Source organism: Sinohyriopsis cumingii, chromosome 1 (genome assembly GCF_028554795.1).
Source record: "Sinohyriopsis cumingii isolate HCF-2022 chromosome 1, ASM2855479v2, whole genome shotgun sequence".
Lineage (NCBI taxonomy): Eukaryota > Metazoa > Mollusca > Bivalvia > Unionida > Unionidae > Sinohyriopsis > Sinohyriopsis cumingii.
In genome coordinates this window covers 141,308,826-141,322,156 of record NC_142961.1, presented here as the reverse complement: position 1 = coordinate 141,322,156, position 13,331 = coordinate 141,308,826, and the positions used below count along the sequence as shown (strand labels likewise).

Sequence of the window (13,331 nt, the reverse complement as noted above, 5' to 3'; positions counted from 1 at the left end):
TTTTCTACTGACAGTAAGTCATTATGTTTCCCTACTGACAATCAGTCATTTTAATCTCAGACTCTACAAACATGGGTCTTGGATGAGAATTCCATTATGTTTTCCCATTTTAAAAGATTGTAATTATCGACTTCACCCAACAATGATCTAACAAATGAGTTGCTTTCTTCCTAGTTCTTTGACTTTTCAATGTCTCACAGTCTCTAAATTCTGCAGTTAATAAATTGAGTTAAAAATTCATTTAAAGTTCTTAAAAGTACAAGAAACAGAATTTCAAAGCTAGTCAATTTCTTGTTATTAAAAGACATTTAATGATGAAAACTTGACCGTAACGGATTTTAAGTGTAGATACACACAAATTGAAATTTAAATAAAAAATTCTCACTAAAACACACAGTCATTCTGATTCTGATATCTAATGTAATGGGCTACCATCAAATCATTGTTAAATTCAAATATTTGATTGGTTAACATAAAATCAATTTTCAATTCAGGCATGTGAGACAAAAGAAATAAGTTTATTTAAATTTTATCATATTTAATGATTATTCTCTTTAATTATCATAGGTAAACCTATGTGTATGAAAAAAATCATCGTTACATCATACTCTACCTCCATGGTACCTCAGCTAATTATGATATCAGTTGTGACAACATTTATGCATGTTATTATTTCTCATAAACTTTTATTAGTCTCATAAATATTTATTAATTATGATAAACGTACTAATTAACTGTGTAAGAAACTGTAAAAAACTAAACTTCTCAAGTTAGTTAAAGTACTAATTACCTGTGTAAGAAATACAGTAGAACACTGAGCTTCTCAAGTCAGTTAAAGTACTAATTAACTGTGTAAGAAATACAGTAGAACACTGAGCTTCTCAAGTCAGTTAAAGTACTAATTAACTGTGTAAGAAATACAGTAGAACACTGAGCTTCTCAAGTCAGTTAAAGTACTAATTAACTGTGTAAGAAATACAGTAGAACACTGAGCTTCTCAAGTCAGTTAAAGTACTAAATAACTTTGTACGAAATACAGTAGAACACTGAGCTTCTCAAGTCAGTTAAAGTACTAGTTACCCGTGTAAGAAATACAGTAGAACACTGAGCTTCTCAAGTCAGTTAAAGTACTAATTAGCTGTGTAAGAAATAGAGTAGAACACTGAGCTTCTCAAGTCAGTTAAAGTACTAATTAACTTTGCAAGAAATACAGTACAACACCAAACTTCTCAAGTCAATACAGGTACTAATTAACTCTACAGGAAATGTTTTAAAGCACCAAATGTCTCAAGTCCATAAAAGCACTAATTAACTGTAAGAAATACTGTAAAACAATGAATATCTCAAGTCAAAGAAGTACTAATTAACTGTATGAAAATACTGTAGAACACTCTGAACATTTCAAATCAACAAACACACTGCTTTGTTCAGATGCACAGATGGGACAGAGCTATTTCAGCTCCTGTTAACATTAAAATGTTTGCTCAAATTGGAGCTAAAACAATAAAGTTGTAGCTGCTATAATTGTGAACACACACATGCACACACACACACACACACACACACACACACACACACACACACACACTGTACTCTTTGATTTAACTCATGAAGTTTTAGTATAAATGCTGACTACAGCCATTTCTACTGTTGGTAGGACTTGAGAGCCTGCTCAAGTAGGTGCTAACAAAAAAAGAATAATTAACAACCAAAAGTGTGGCCACATACAAACTATTTGATTTAATTTATGATGTTTAGGTAATTAAAGATTGAACAGTTGGTCAGTTGAGACAGCAAAGCAGTACAAAGACATCGCATGCTTATGTGTCTGTTGACTTTATCCCATAAAATGCTTATCCTCTAATCTGCTTTAAATTCTGTGCATACAAATAATCTGCACTATATAATCACAAAACCTGGCTAGTACTTAGCAACAATCTGAATTTTCTGTTATTGTATTATGTTGCTGTTGCTGTTGTTGTTGTGGGGTTTAATGCCATTTTTGAGCACACGATACTCACACGATAGGCTATGCATGGCGGCTAGTATTAATGGTGGAGGAAGAACCCAGGAAAACCCCGGGAAGATCCACCGACCCACAAGAAGCTACTGGCAAGCTTTCTCACATACCCACATTGGCTGAATCCTAGACTCGAACCCAAGCAGACAGAGGTGAGATGACAGTGATCCATAACGGAGAGTGCTTTAGACCATTCAGCCACTTGGGGCCCCTACTGTGTTATGTATATTTGATTTAATTTATATTTGATTTAATTTAATTGTTTGATATTATAGTAATGTAATTTTGTTTACTGGAATTTGACATTTTGCAGAAATTAGTTTGACCGTTTTTTTTCGTAAACACCTAATAATAGAACTTTGATACAGAATTAATGAGAGTTGAAGTAAACAACTTTTAAAAAAATTTTCTTATTCATTCTAAGTGTAGATTTATAGGGTGGAATCGAGGCTGTACTGGGTGTACATGACTTTACACATGTGAATAGCCTCTATTTCAAAATTCTGGTTTTACCAGTATTGCGCAGTAGTTAGATTTAATAGTGATGTATTGAGAAAAAAAATTCATTGGGCTCTTAAAGGCTTCAATGTCAAGGTGGTGTTTTTTTCTGTTGCGACCAGTTGGAGTTTAATACCTTAATTTTTCTTCAAATTATTTGGATTCTAAAAGATTAATTCTTTTCCCTGGGAATATTTAAGTGCTCATACAAAATTCGAGGACAAAGACATTTACTGAAATTTAATTTGGAATTCAAACGCCAGAATATTATTGTTTGTGGATCAACAAAGAACTGTTGACACATCAATACTATACTTGCTACAGTATATGTCATTGCCTTCCATTTTGGATTTTCATCGGGACTCGAACTCAAATTCATTAGAACATTTTAAGGACTTCTAATTTTTATTTCTTGGATTAAACATGGATTCATTTTGGATTTTATTCTTAAAACCATAAGTTATTTTCCTCATTTTTACCTTGTTTCAAGGGAAATAAATTATTTGTTAAATTTTACAAGCTTGTTGTCTTCGCTTTTTTCTTGTTACTTTTCATGAAACACATAACAACTGAATCTGACAATCTGCTGAGGCAACAGAAATAAAACAAAGCTGAAATTCAAAATTGATTTTGGGAAATAAAAAGCGTCTTCTGGGAATGCAAAATTTGTTATCAGCTTCCACTTTTAATCCAAATGCAAGCACTGGGAGTTGTAACTCTTTAGATTTACTCAAGATGGAGAATACAATCAGTTCAGCTACTTAATGTCATTGATTTCTTTCCTTCTACTTTTTCTAAGATGGATCAATAAAAGCAAAATAGGGAGAACTGCAAGATTGGCTTTCTTCAGTTTGTGATTTTGTAGCAACTTCCCTATAACCAACAGAAAACAATCTGACCATGGGAGCTAAATGCTAAAATCAATAAAATGCTGCAGCATTGAAATTAATGGCAGGCATGTGAAGAAAAAAAAAGACGTAGGAAATAGAGATAGGAAATCAAAGACCGCAATCTCAGCTCATAAACACAACAGTAACCTATCCAAAAATCTGAAAATTATATCACGAACTAATTATGAACATTAACAAAAATCACCCTACTGGAAACAAAGAAATGAGGAATGAAAATTCATATGAAATATCAATACAATAAAGAGTCCATTATCCTTCAAAAGAAATGTAAATTTAAAAAGTTCAGTTTAATATTTTTAGTTCGTGATCAAGAATTAAGAAAGAGCCTTACAATGAACATATTTATAGGTTACTGCATTTGTATGGGAAAATATGAAACAAGTTTTTTCTGAGTAATACTGCACGACCTTTGGGAGTCAAGTATTAATCTGAAAAAATGAATTCATACTTTCCCATACAAATACAGTAAACTTTTTATTATCTACTCATTTTGTTTTCCTACCTAAGGCTTAATAATAAAGGAATACACTAAAAGAAACAAAGTAACTGAATTTATGCTGTACACTGGTACAGAGGATTCCATGACTGTATTGCACATTTCAATAAACATGTACAAATAAACAAAAAGAACAAAGGCACAGGCTGGACAATCTCAATGGCATCACTTGAAGCAGGAAACTTATTATCTCTTAACTTTTGCATTTACAATAGTGTCCATTGAATAGTTAGAGCCAAGAGTCTCACTAGGTACATTTAGATTTGTTATAAATGAAGCATTCCCATTCTCCTCTTTACCAACTTCCTCGTATGTATAATACATTGATTGACAGAGTCTTTGTGTTCAAATTTATGGCATCTGTCAAGCACTCAGTCTGTTTGCCATGATGGCATACCTGTGTCACATGCCCAGTTTCTCCACAGTAGAGACAATACTCTTCATTATAGTGCCTGAAAATGGGGGCATACATGTTAATATTTCTCAGTAGTTAAGAGATTCCTTTTCTACTTAAATGAATTTTGTCTCTGTGGAATAGGCTTAGGCTGACATCCTGGAATGTGATATCAAATTTAATGAATCCAAGCAGAACATCACTTCATGGTAGAAATTCGAAGAAAACAAGACTAAATCTGAAATTCCCCTTTTTAGAAGGTTCTTAAATATGAAAAATTCTCATTTAATTCTGGGTGTTTGGTATCACCACAGGTCATTACATGTTTCGTTGTTTACAGTTTGACAATCTTTCAGCTTACTTTTAATTAACCAAACCAGAAGCGATTCCAAAAACAGAATCAGAGTAGATATGTGCAATACAGTGACGAGTTATGCCAAATACACTCAGTTATAAGCAGTACTCAGAGTAACAAAGCTGCTGATGCCTGGAATTTAATGAAAATGGCAATTATTTCAATTTGGCTATTGCATTTCCTGCACCTAAGACAGCAAATCTTCTCCAAGTTTTAACAGACAATTACTTATGTCAAATTTTTTGAAAAAGTCACCCAGATACCCATTGATCCTAATGATCGGCTATCTTGGTACCTGATCAAAGAAAAATTATATTAAATGTGAACCTGAACTGCTTGCATTAAGTTCATACATGTCAACTCCTGATGAGGTATAAGCGTAATTATTACTATTACACAAAAGCGCAATCTGAGCATAAAAAGAGTAAACTACATTTTACATGCCATAGTTAGAGAAAACCATATTGAAAAACATATATTTACTTTTGCTTCTTACCTGAATCTGCAGTGAGTTAAAATTCTTGTCATAAATCGGCTAAATGAATATGGATTAGTATGAGAATACAGACGCAAAACAAAATGATAAATTATTTATACATAACATTCACATTAAGTAGTCTACATCACATTTTTAACTTTTGCTGAAAGATCGTAAAGTCAATTCAACAAATTCTAAATGTTGTATTACATCGCTGTCAAATTCATTTTTCAAACTTTGTAAAGTGCTATTGATTTGTCCTTTTCCTGATGCAACATGTTCTTCGGTTTAACAAAATCCCTCTCCTGTGGCATTTTTAATCATATAACATCCACAAGTCACATCAATAAAGCCTGTTTCACTTAATATTTGGCACCATGTTGTTTTCAATATAGACTGGTCTGCTGCTTATGAGTATATAAAAACTATAATGAATCTGAGCACATTCATTCTAATTTAACAAACCCATGTTTTCTTGGAAATGTATCATGTTCAGTTACTATCAATAGAAAAAGGAAACATAGCCAAAATGGTCACACACATTGAAAATACAAGATCAGTAGATGGAGGTCAACAATGGATCAGTGTCACACTACATGAGCCTCGAACTATGCTAATTATTCTGTGTCTCGCTCGGATCTGATATCGCCAGATATAATCTTTGATCTGAACCTGGAAACATATTTTGTTTTGTTTCTTATATGGACTAAATGTGATGACAATATTTTTACAAAAAGTCTAATAAATTTTAAAAAAATGCAAAATATTTACAATGGTGTGAAATGTAATCTGGTCCTTTACCAGTGTGCAGAAACAAGCTCAATGAATTCAGTTTTCTTGCATATAGCATGTAGGTATAATTTTGATAAGAAAGGCTTTAATAAAAAAAATCCAAGTATAAAAAGTTCCAAAATATGCTTTATCCCCCAGTCATCTACACACACACCCTTTTCTATTCACAAATTCATCAAAATATACACACTTACCAATCCTGGACAGCATTAAAAGATTCCTCACTTGTTACATCATACATAAGAATGAATCCCATAGCCACTTACCAATCCTGGACTGCATTAAAAGATTCCTCATTTGTTACATCATACATAAGAATGAAGCCCATGGCCACTTACCAATCCTGGACTGCATTAAAAGATTCCTCATTTGTTACATCATACATAAGAATGAAGCCCATGGCCCCTCTGTAGTATGCTGTTGTGATGGTTCTATACCTTTCTTGGCCTGCTGTGTCCTGAAAAAGACAAATATATTTCATTAACAATAAGCTCTATTTACCACTGGATGATAATATAAGTTATATCAACATGCACTAATATGACAGGCCTGTATTTCACCAACAAAACTGTAATCCTTGACTCAAGTGTGTGTGTGATTTCGATTTTTAATGTAGCTTTAACAATTTTTCAGTCATATCGCTACGATGTCTGCAGTATGTCAGTTTATAGAGATGTCTAGTACTGGGGCATCATGCTGCAGCCATGTAGCATGATGTCCCACCCAGTCACATTATCCTGACACCAGGCCTCCCAGTCCTAACACTAACCTTTTAATGCTGAGTATCAAGTGAGGCAGCTGTTAGTACCAAATTTTTTTTATAAGTCTTTGATATGACTCAGCCAGGGATCAAACCCACGACCTCCCGCATCCGAGGCAGACACTCTAACCACTTGACTCAAACTTTGGTCTAGAATTTCAGCCATTTTAACCCAACTTCACCAATATAAGTAATAACACTAACACAGACTTAATATATTTGATTGATGAACTTTACATCAGACTTAAATTTCAGCCAGTCAGATCACTGGATTTAAGACATACATGTAGGTCCAACTAAATCACGCTAGTCAAATCCATGCCTGATTCTTATCAATTAAATAGGATATAAAATTTACCAATAATGTCCTAATACTGAATATAAATATAAGAATAATTAGGTAAAATAAAGGTTTGATGACTAGAATGTTGGCATAAGGTTGTCTTTCAGGTTGGAGGCAGCTGGGTGGGATAGAAATTTTTTTAAAAAATCACTGATCCTGAATGTACCAGACTTGATCCCATGTTTTCAAAAAATTAAGCATGAATTTCAAGCCATGCTCAGAACCCACAAAATTAGGCTTGGATATCATGAAACCCACAAATCAGGCATGATGATCATGAAACCAACAAATCAGGCATGATCATGAAACCCACAAAATCAGGCATGGTGATCAAGAAACCCACAAATTAGGCTTGGAATCATGAAACCTACAAACCAGGCTTGGATATCATGAAACCCACAAATCAGGCTTAGAGATCATAAAACCCACAAATCAGGGATGGAGATCTTGAATCTCACAAATTCGGCTTGGAGATCATGAAACCCATGAGCTTGAATTTGAGATTTATAATCAACCAATTACAAAAGGCTTTACTTCTCATATACCTTTTTATTTGAGTGCTAGTTGATCACATGCTCTGAATTAAGGTTGTGTTTCATGATTTTCAGGCCAGGTGTTATCTATGGAGTATCAAGGTCTGTAAATAGAGGAGGCCTTAAAGAGGGATGAGTTAAGAAATCCCAACAGATCTGATTCTATCTCATTTCTGACTAAATATACAAAGTTTGGACTTTAAGCTTGGGCTTAAGTTTTCTACTCTACAATTTTCTATCAGTCTTTCTCACTAGCTGCGATTGGCCAATCAAAACCATCTACATTTAAACAATTTAACACTTTCACTCTCTAATTTTACAATACAGTATTAACAATTTATGCTATACTGACTTACAAGTACCTATATATTTTTCAGGTTAAATCTGGCTACTATAAAAGATAATATAATGGTTGCATATATGGTTCACTCTGACTGGAGGAAACAGAAGCATAAATATGTCATAATTGTTCAAGAATGTAACAATACAATAATAAATATTTCATAATTGTTCAAGAAAGTAACAACACAATAATTTTTATTTCTGAAATTGTTGTGGATTTTAGGTTGCTAATCACACAAATTGCAAATGTCAAGACTCCAGCAAAACGATCATCAAACTGCAAAGATAATAAGACATCACTCCTCATCAGAGTTATATATCAACAAATAAAGTACCAGATAAAATAATTTTTTTTGTGCAAAACTAGGGCAATAAATGAATTTAAAGTACATTGTTTGTTGGTCATCTAAAATTATCACTTTAAAGAAGACCACATTACTATAAAATCTTTCTTATTAGTGGGTATCAATTTTCATGGTTTTACAACAAAAACAAAAAAACATTTTTCTTAGTACTTAAATTCAAATACTGGGACAATGATCCTTATTCATAGTCTTTTAATTTGTGGTTTAATTACGGCCACCACAATGTCCATGAAAATGAGTAAATTGACAGTTTTAACACATACACATACATAGAACATTTTACATTTTCAGATACTAGACATGTTCTTTTGATGATTTTATTTAATTGTATAACTTTGTCCCAGATGACTTTGTTCTAGATGATTCCATTTAACTGCATGTTGTACATAACTTTGTTCCAGATGATTTTATTTAATTGCATGTTTGTACATAACTTTGTTCCAGATGACTTCATTTAATTGCATGTTGTACATAACTTTGTTCCAAATGATTTTATTTAACTGCATGTTTGTACATAACTTTGTTCCAGATGATTTCATTCAATTGCACATTTGTACATAACTTTGTTCCAGAAGATTTCATTTAATTGCATGTTTGTACATAACTTTGTTCCAGATGATTTCATAAGTGTAAAAGTTACAATTATCTCACTAATGAGAAGTAAAATTGCTATGGGACAAAAATAATGTTATGAATATTTGATCTGATTTAATTTATTTCTTTTCTTTGCAAGTTTTTAAAAAAAATTATTCCATTACATGCAATTGTAATGTAACTTTATTTACTGGAATAGAGTTCAGTTCTGACTGATTTTTTTATATTTTTTACATAAACAACTTTATAGAAACATTGTATCTAATGCTGACCTAGTTCCTGACCTTGATACAGAACCAGTGACAGTTTGTAGAAAACAACTTTTTATTATTATTTTTTTTATATTATTGTCAGAGTATGATTCATAAAGCAGTATCAAGGCCATACTTGGAGTATGTGTTAAATAACATGTATCAATTAGGTTTATCCAGAGGAATGACCCATGTCTGGGTATCTGTTTTATGTTGTAGCTAGATTTATTATTGCTTTTTTGGAGAAATAATAGTCATACTTGCCTTAACACTGGAGATGCCCAGATGTTTTATGTTGTGACCAGTTTTGGACTAATTATTTTGTTTTCTTCAATTCATTTGGATTTCAAGATTCTTTTTCCTGTAAATACTAGTACTCTAAATTAATTCTTGGACAAGGATATTTATTGAAACTTAAAAGAATTCAAACTGTGATACTGACTTCTGTGATTCAACAAAGAACTGTTAACATCAGTACGATGCTGACCACAACATGTCATCACCTTACATTTTGGATTTCATTGGGATTCAAACTCAGTTTTATTTCTGACTTTTTAATAATAGGACGTCTATTTTTTTAATTCTCGGATTTTTTTGGATTTGATTTATAAAATCGCAAGTTCATTTTCTCATTGTTACCTTGTTTTTCTAGGGAAATAAATTATTTGTTAAATTTTATAAAGCTTGCTGTCTTCACTCTTTTCTGTTACATATTGTAAGAGCCTAAACATGTAACAATAATTATAGACCTATAGCTCTTACAACTATTATTTCAAAACTATTTGAATGTATTGTACAACAATTATTTCAAAACTATTTGAATGTATTGTACTGCAACAATGTGAAGACAATTTCTGATAATCAGTTTGATTTTAAACGTTCAACAAACTTTTGCCACTATATCCTTGAAAAAGTCAACAATTACATACAACATGGCAGCACAGTGTTTGCATGCTTTTTAAATGCTATTAAAGCATTTGATAGGGTCAGTCATTGGACACTCTTTAAAATGTTGCTTGATATTCAAATTCCAATTTACATAGTTCATACTTTAGTTAACTGGTATGCAAACAGTTGTACTATGTGTGCTGGGAAAGTGTATCCAGCTCCTTCCATGAAACCAATGGGATTGGGAATCAAGGTTTTCTTCACCTTTGTGATTTAATATATATCTAGATGTGTTAAACTGAAAGCTGGGTTTGTGCCACAACATTTGACTTCAATTAACAATTTAGTTTTGCTGATACATCATTGATAAGTATTTCTGTCACAGGTTTAAGGAAATTATTAAAGAATGTGAAAAATATGGATTTAAGATTGATACCATCTATATAATACACAAAATTCTGTATGCGTTGTCTTTCATCCAAAAATATTTCAAATAACCATCCCCTCACTATGTACATCGAAATGGCCATGCTCTTACATACGTCAACTGTGCGTCATACATATTTGAGTCATATTTTAAAATCCAATCAGTCACATGATGAGGATATGATGAGACACATTACAGATTTTATGTACTTGAACAAACATGCTTGTATGTAAATTCAGAAATTGTTCTTTGACTGCGCTCCTCTGATGACAATCTTCAGTGAATGTATGAAAAGAAAACTAGTTACAATGTATCAGGTACAATAATGGTCTTCATTTTCTATTAAACCTTCCAAGATGGAACAGTACCTCTAACATGTTTGTAAGCTATAATGTATTCAGTTGTGAAAAAGTAATGAGAAAGTATGTTTTCAATGATGATAAAATTTCCAATAGTAAGAACTGTATCTTGAAATTTCTGTGGAACTATGATATTCATTTAAATTCTCTGATTATAGACAGATGAAACAAATTACTCTTTTAAAGTCTTACACAGTTTCATTCTTAACAATGCCAGACACAGTCTGTAGCTGTAGACATATGTACATAATGATCTTAGACAGTCTGTAGCTGTAGACATATGTACATAATGATCTTAGACAGAGTCTGTAGCTGTAGACATATGTACATAATGATCTTAGACACAGTCTGTAGCTGTAGACATATGTACATAATTTCATTCTTAACAATGCCAGACAGTCTGTAGCTGTAGACATATGTACATAATGATCTTAGACACAGTCTGTAGCTGTAGACATATGTACATAATGATCTTAGACACAGTCTGTAGCTGTAGACATATGTACATAATGATCTTAGACACAGTCTGTAGCTGTAGACATATGTACATAATTTCATTCTTAACAATGCCAGACAGTCTGTAGCTGTAGACATATGTATATAATGATCTTAGACACAGTCTGTAGCTGTAGACATATGTACATAATGATCTTAGACACAGTCTGTAGCTGTAGACATATGTACATAATTTCATTCTTAACAATGCCAGCCAGTCTGTAGCTGTAGACATATGTACATAATGATCTTAGACACAGTCTGTAGCTGTAGACATATGTACATAATGATCTTAGACACAGTCTGTAGCTGTAGACATATGTACATAATTTCATTCTTAACAATGCCAGACAGTCTGTAGCTGTAGACATATGTATATAATGATCTTAGACACAGTCTGTAGCTGTAGACATATGTACATAATGATCTTTTATGTTTAAATACTTTATTTAATATTTATATTTTAATTTAGATGTAAGAATTATGCAGCTTGAGACACAGAAATCTTATCCTGCAATTTTAATGGCTCTTGCCAGACATATTTCCTAAATATGTTTATATATTGCCATATATTTGTGAAATTTAATACATCACATAAGATATAAAAATTTGTGACAAAAAAAGAAAAACAATGATATGCCTTATTATTAAATTGTCAATTTCAGTTTTGGATTTGCTGCTGTTTTAGTGTTAGTATTAACCTTCCATGATTAAGTGGTCTCCCCTCAAACTAATTTTTAAAAAAAATTATTTTTCTACAAGAAGAATACAACAAAAGAATTTTATCAAAAACGTGTATTATTCTTCATAACTTTTTTCAAAAATTAACATCCATATAGTCTGATGGTTAAGTTTGTTCGGTATCATGTGCTAACCAACCAAAACACAAACCACATGGTGCAAAGCAATGATGTAATGTGTACAATGCAGACCATTGGCATCATTCAGTTGTATATATTTTATAAGTCCAGGAGATAAGTTTTCACATTGCTTTTTACTTGTATTTTGTGACTATAGTGTGTATATACAATTGGGAATACAAAGAATAAGGACCAAAGACTCTTAGTCAACAAAAAAGAAACAATCTGTACAGTTGACCAAATGATCTTTGAATTTACCTTTCTTAAGATGTTTTGTCTTTTTGTATGTGCATGATTTGGATTTTTAACATAGCTGTAACCATTTTTCAGTCATGTTACTATGATGTCTGTAGTATGGCAGTTCATAGCAATGTCTAGCACTGGGGCATCATGCCACAGACATGTAGCACGATGTCCCAGGTCTTACCCAGTCCAATCATCCAGATACCAGGCCAACCAGTCCTATTTAACCTCTTAACACATTAACCCCTGGTGACAAGTTTATGAGGCAGAAGGTAGTAGCCTGTAGCGTCAAGGTCATGTATGATACACTAAAGTGGGTGTTATTATAGAAAGGTAGACAGATGTAGCTCTACAATTATACCAAATAATTTGGAATTTCTAGTTGCACTACAAAATAGAGGGAAAACCTCATTTTTTTACCCTTTTTTTTTCTACCCTAAATTCGGTTGTGGTCGGAATCAGATTTCATGTTCGGATTTTAGACCATATGGTCTTAGATCTAAGGCAGACCAGTATGAACTGCAAACAGACAGATAAACCTTTGCAAAATAGTAGGATAAGATAAGCATTTGGAATAAAAAGTGGTCTCGATATGAAAATAATGGGTTCGTTAAGCAAAAAACAACAACAACAAAAGAACTCCAACTTTTACCCTTCTGCTCATGCGCGAGCCAAATAGCCAATGAAAAACGTTGTTTCTAACACAGCTAGGCATTATGTTATTGGAAGTTCACCTGGAAGTTGATGTTTTAGGATGTATTCAGCAATAGCTTTCAAAATGTGTTTTCTACTCGAATTTCAGACGAAAATGAAAAAAAACAAGCAAGGCATCTGCTAGTATCATTTTTTCATTCTCTGTTATGACTCATCTGGGGTTTGAACTCTTGACCTCCCGCATATTTTGTTGACACCAAACTGATATATTGT

General features: G+C 32.5%; 1 protein-coding gene across 6 annotated transcripts in view; it reads right to left on the bottom strand.

Moving 5' to 3' along the window:
• Window positions 1–13,331, bottom strand: part of LOC149808028 (ras-related protein Rab-3) — a 118,976-nt gene that overhangs the window by 32,753 nt on the left and 72,892 nt on the right. For all 6 annotated transcript variants that reach the window (XM_089972777.1, XM_089972760.1, XM_089972786.1 and 3 more), the window contains exon 3: window positions 6,283–6,401. In XM_089972777.1, coding sequence (XP_089828903.1) covers window positions 6,283–6,401 — 119 coding nt within the window. The remainder of the gene's footprint in view (window positions 1–6,282; window positions 6,402–13,331) is intronic.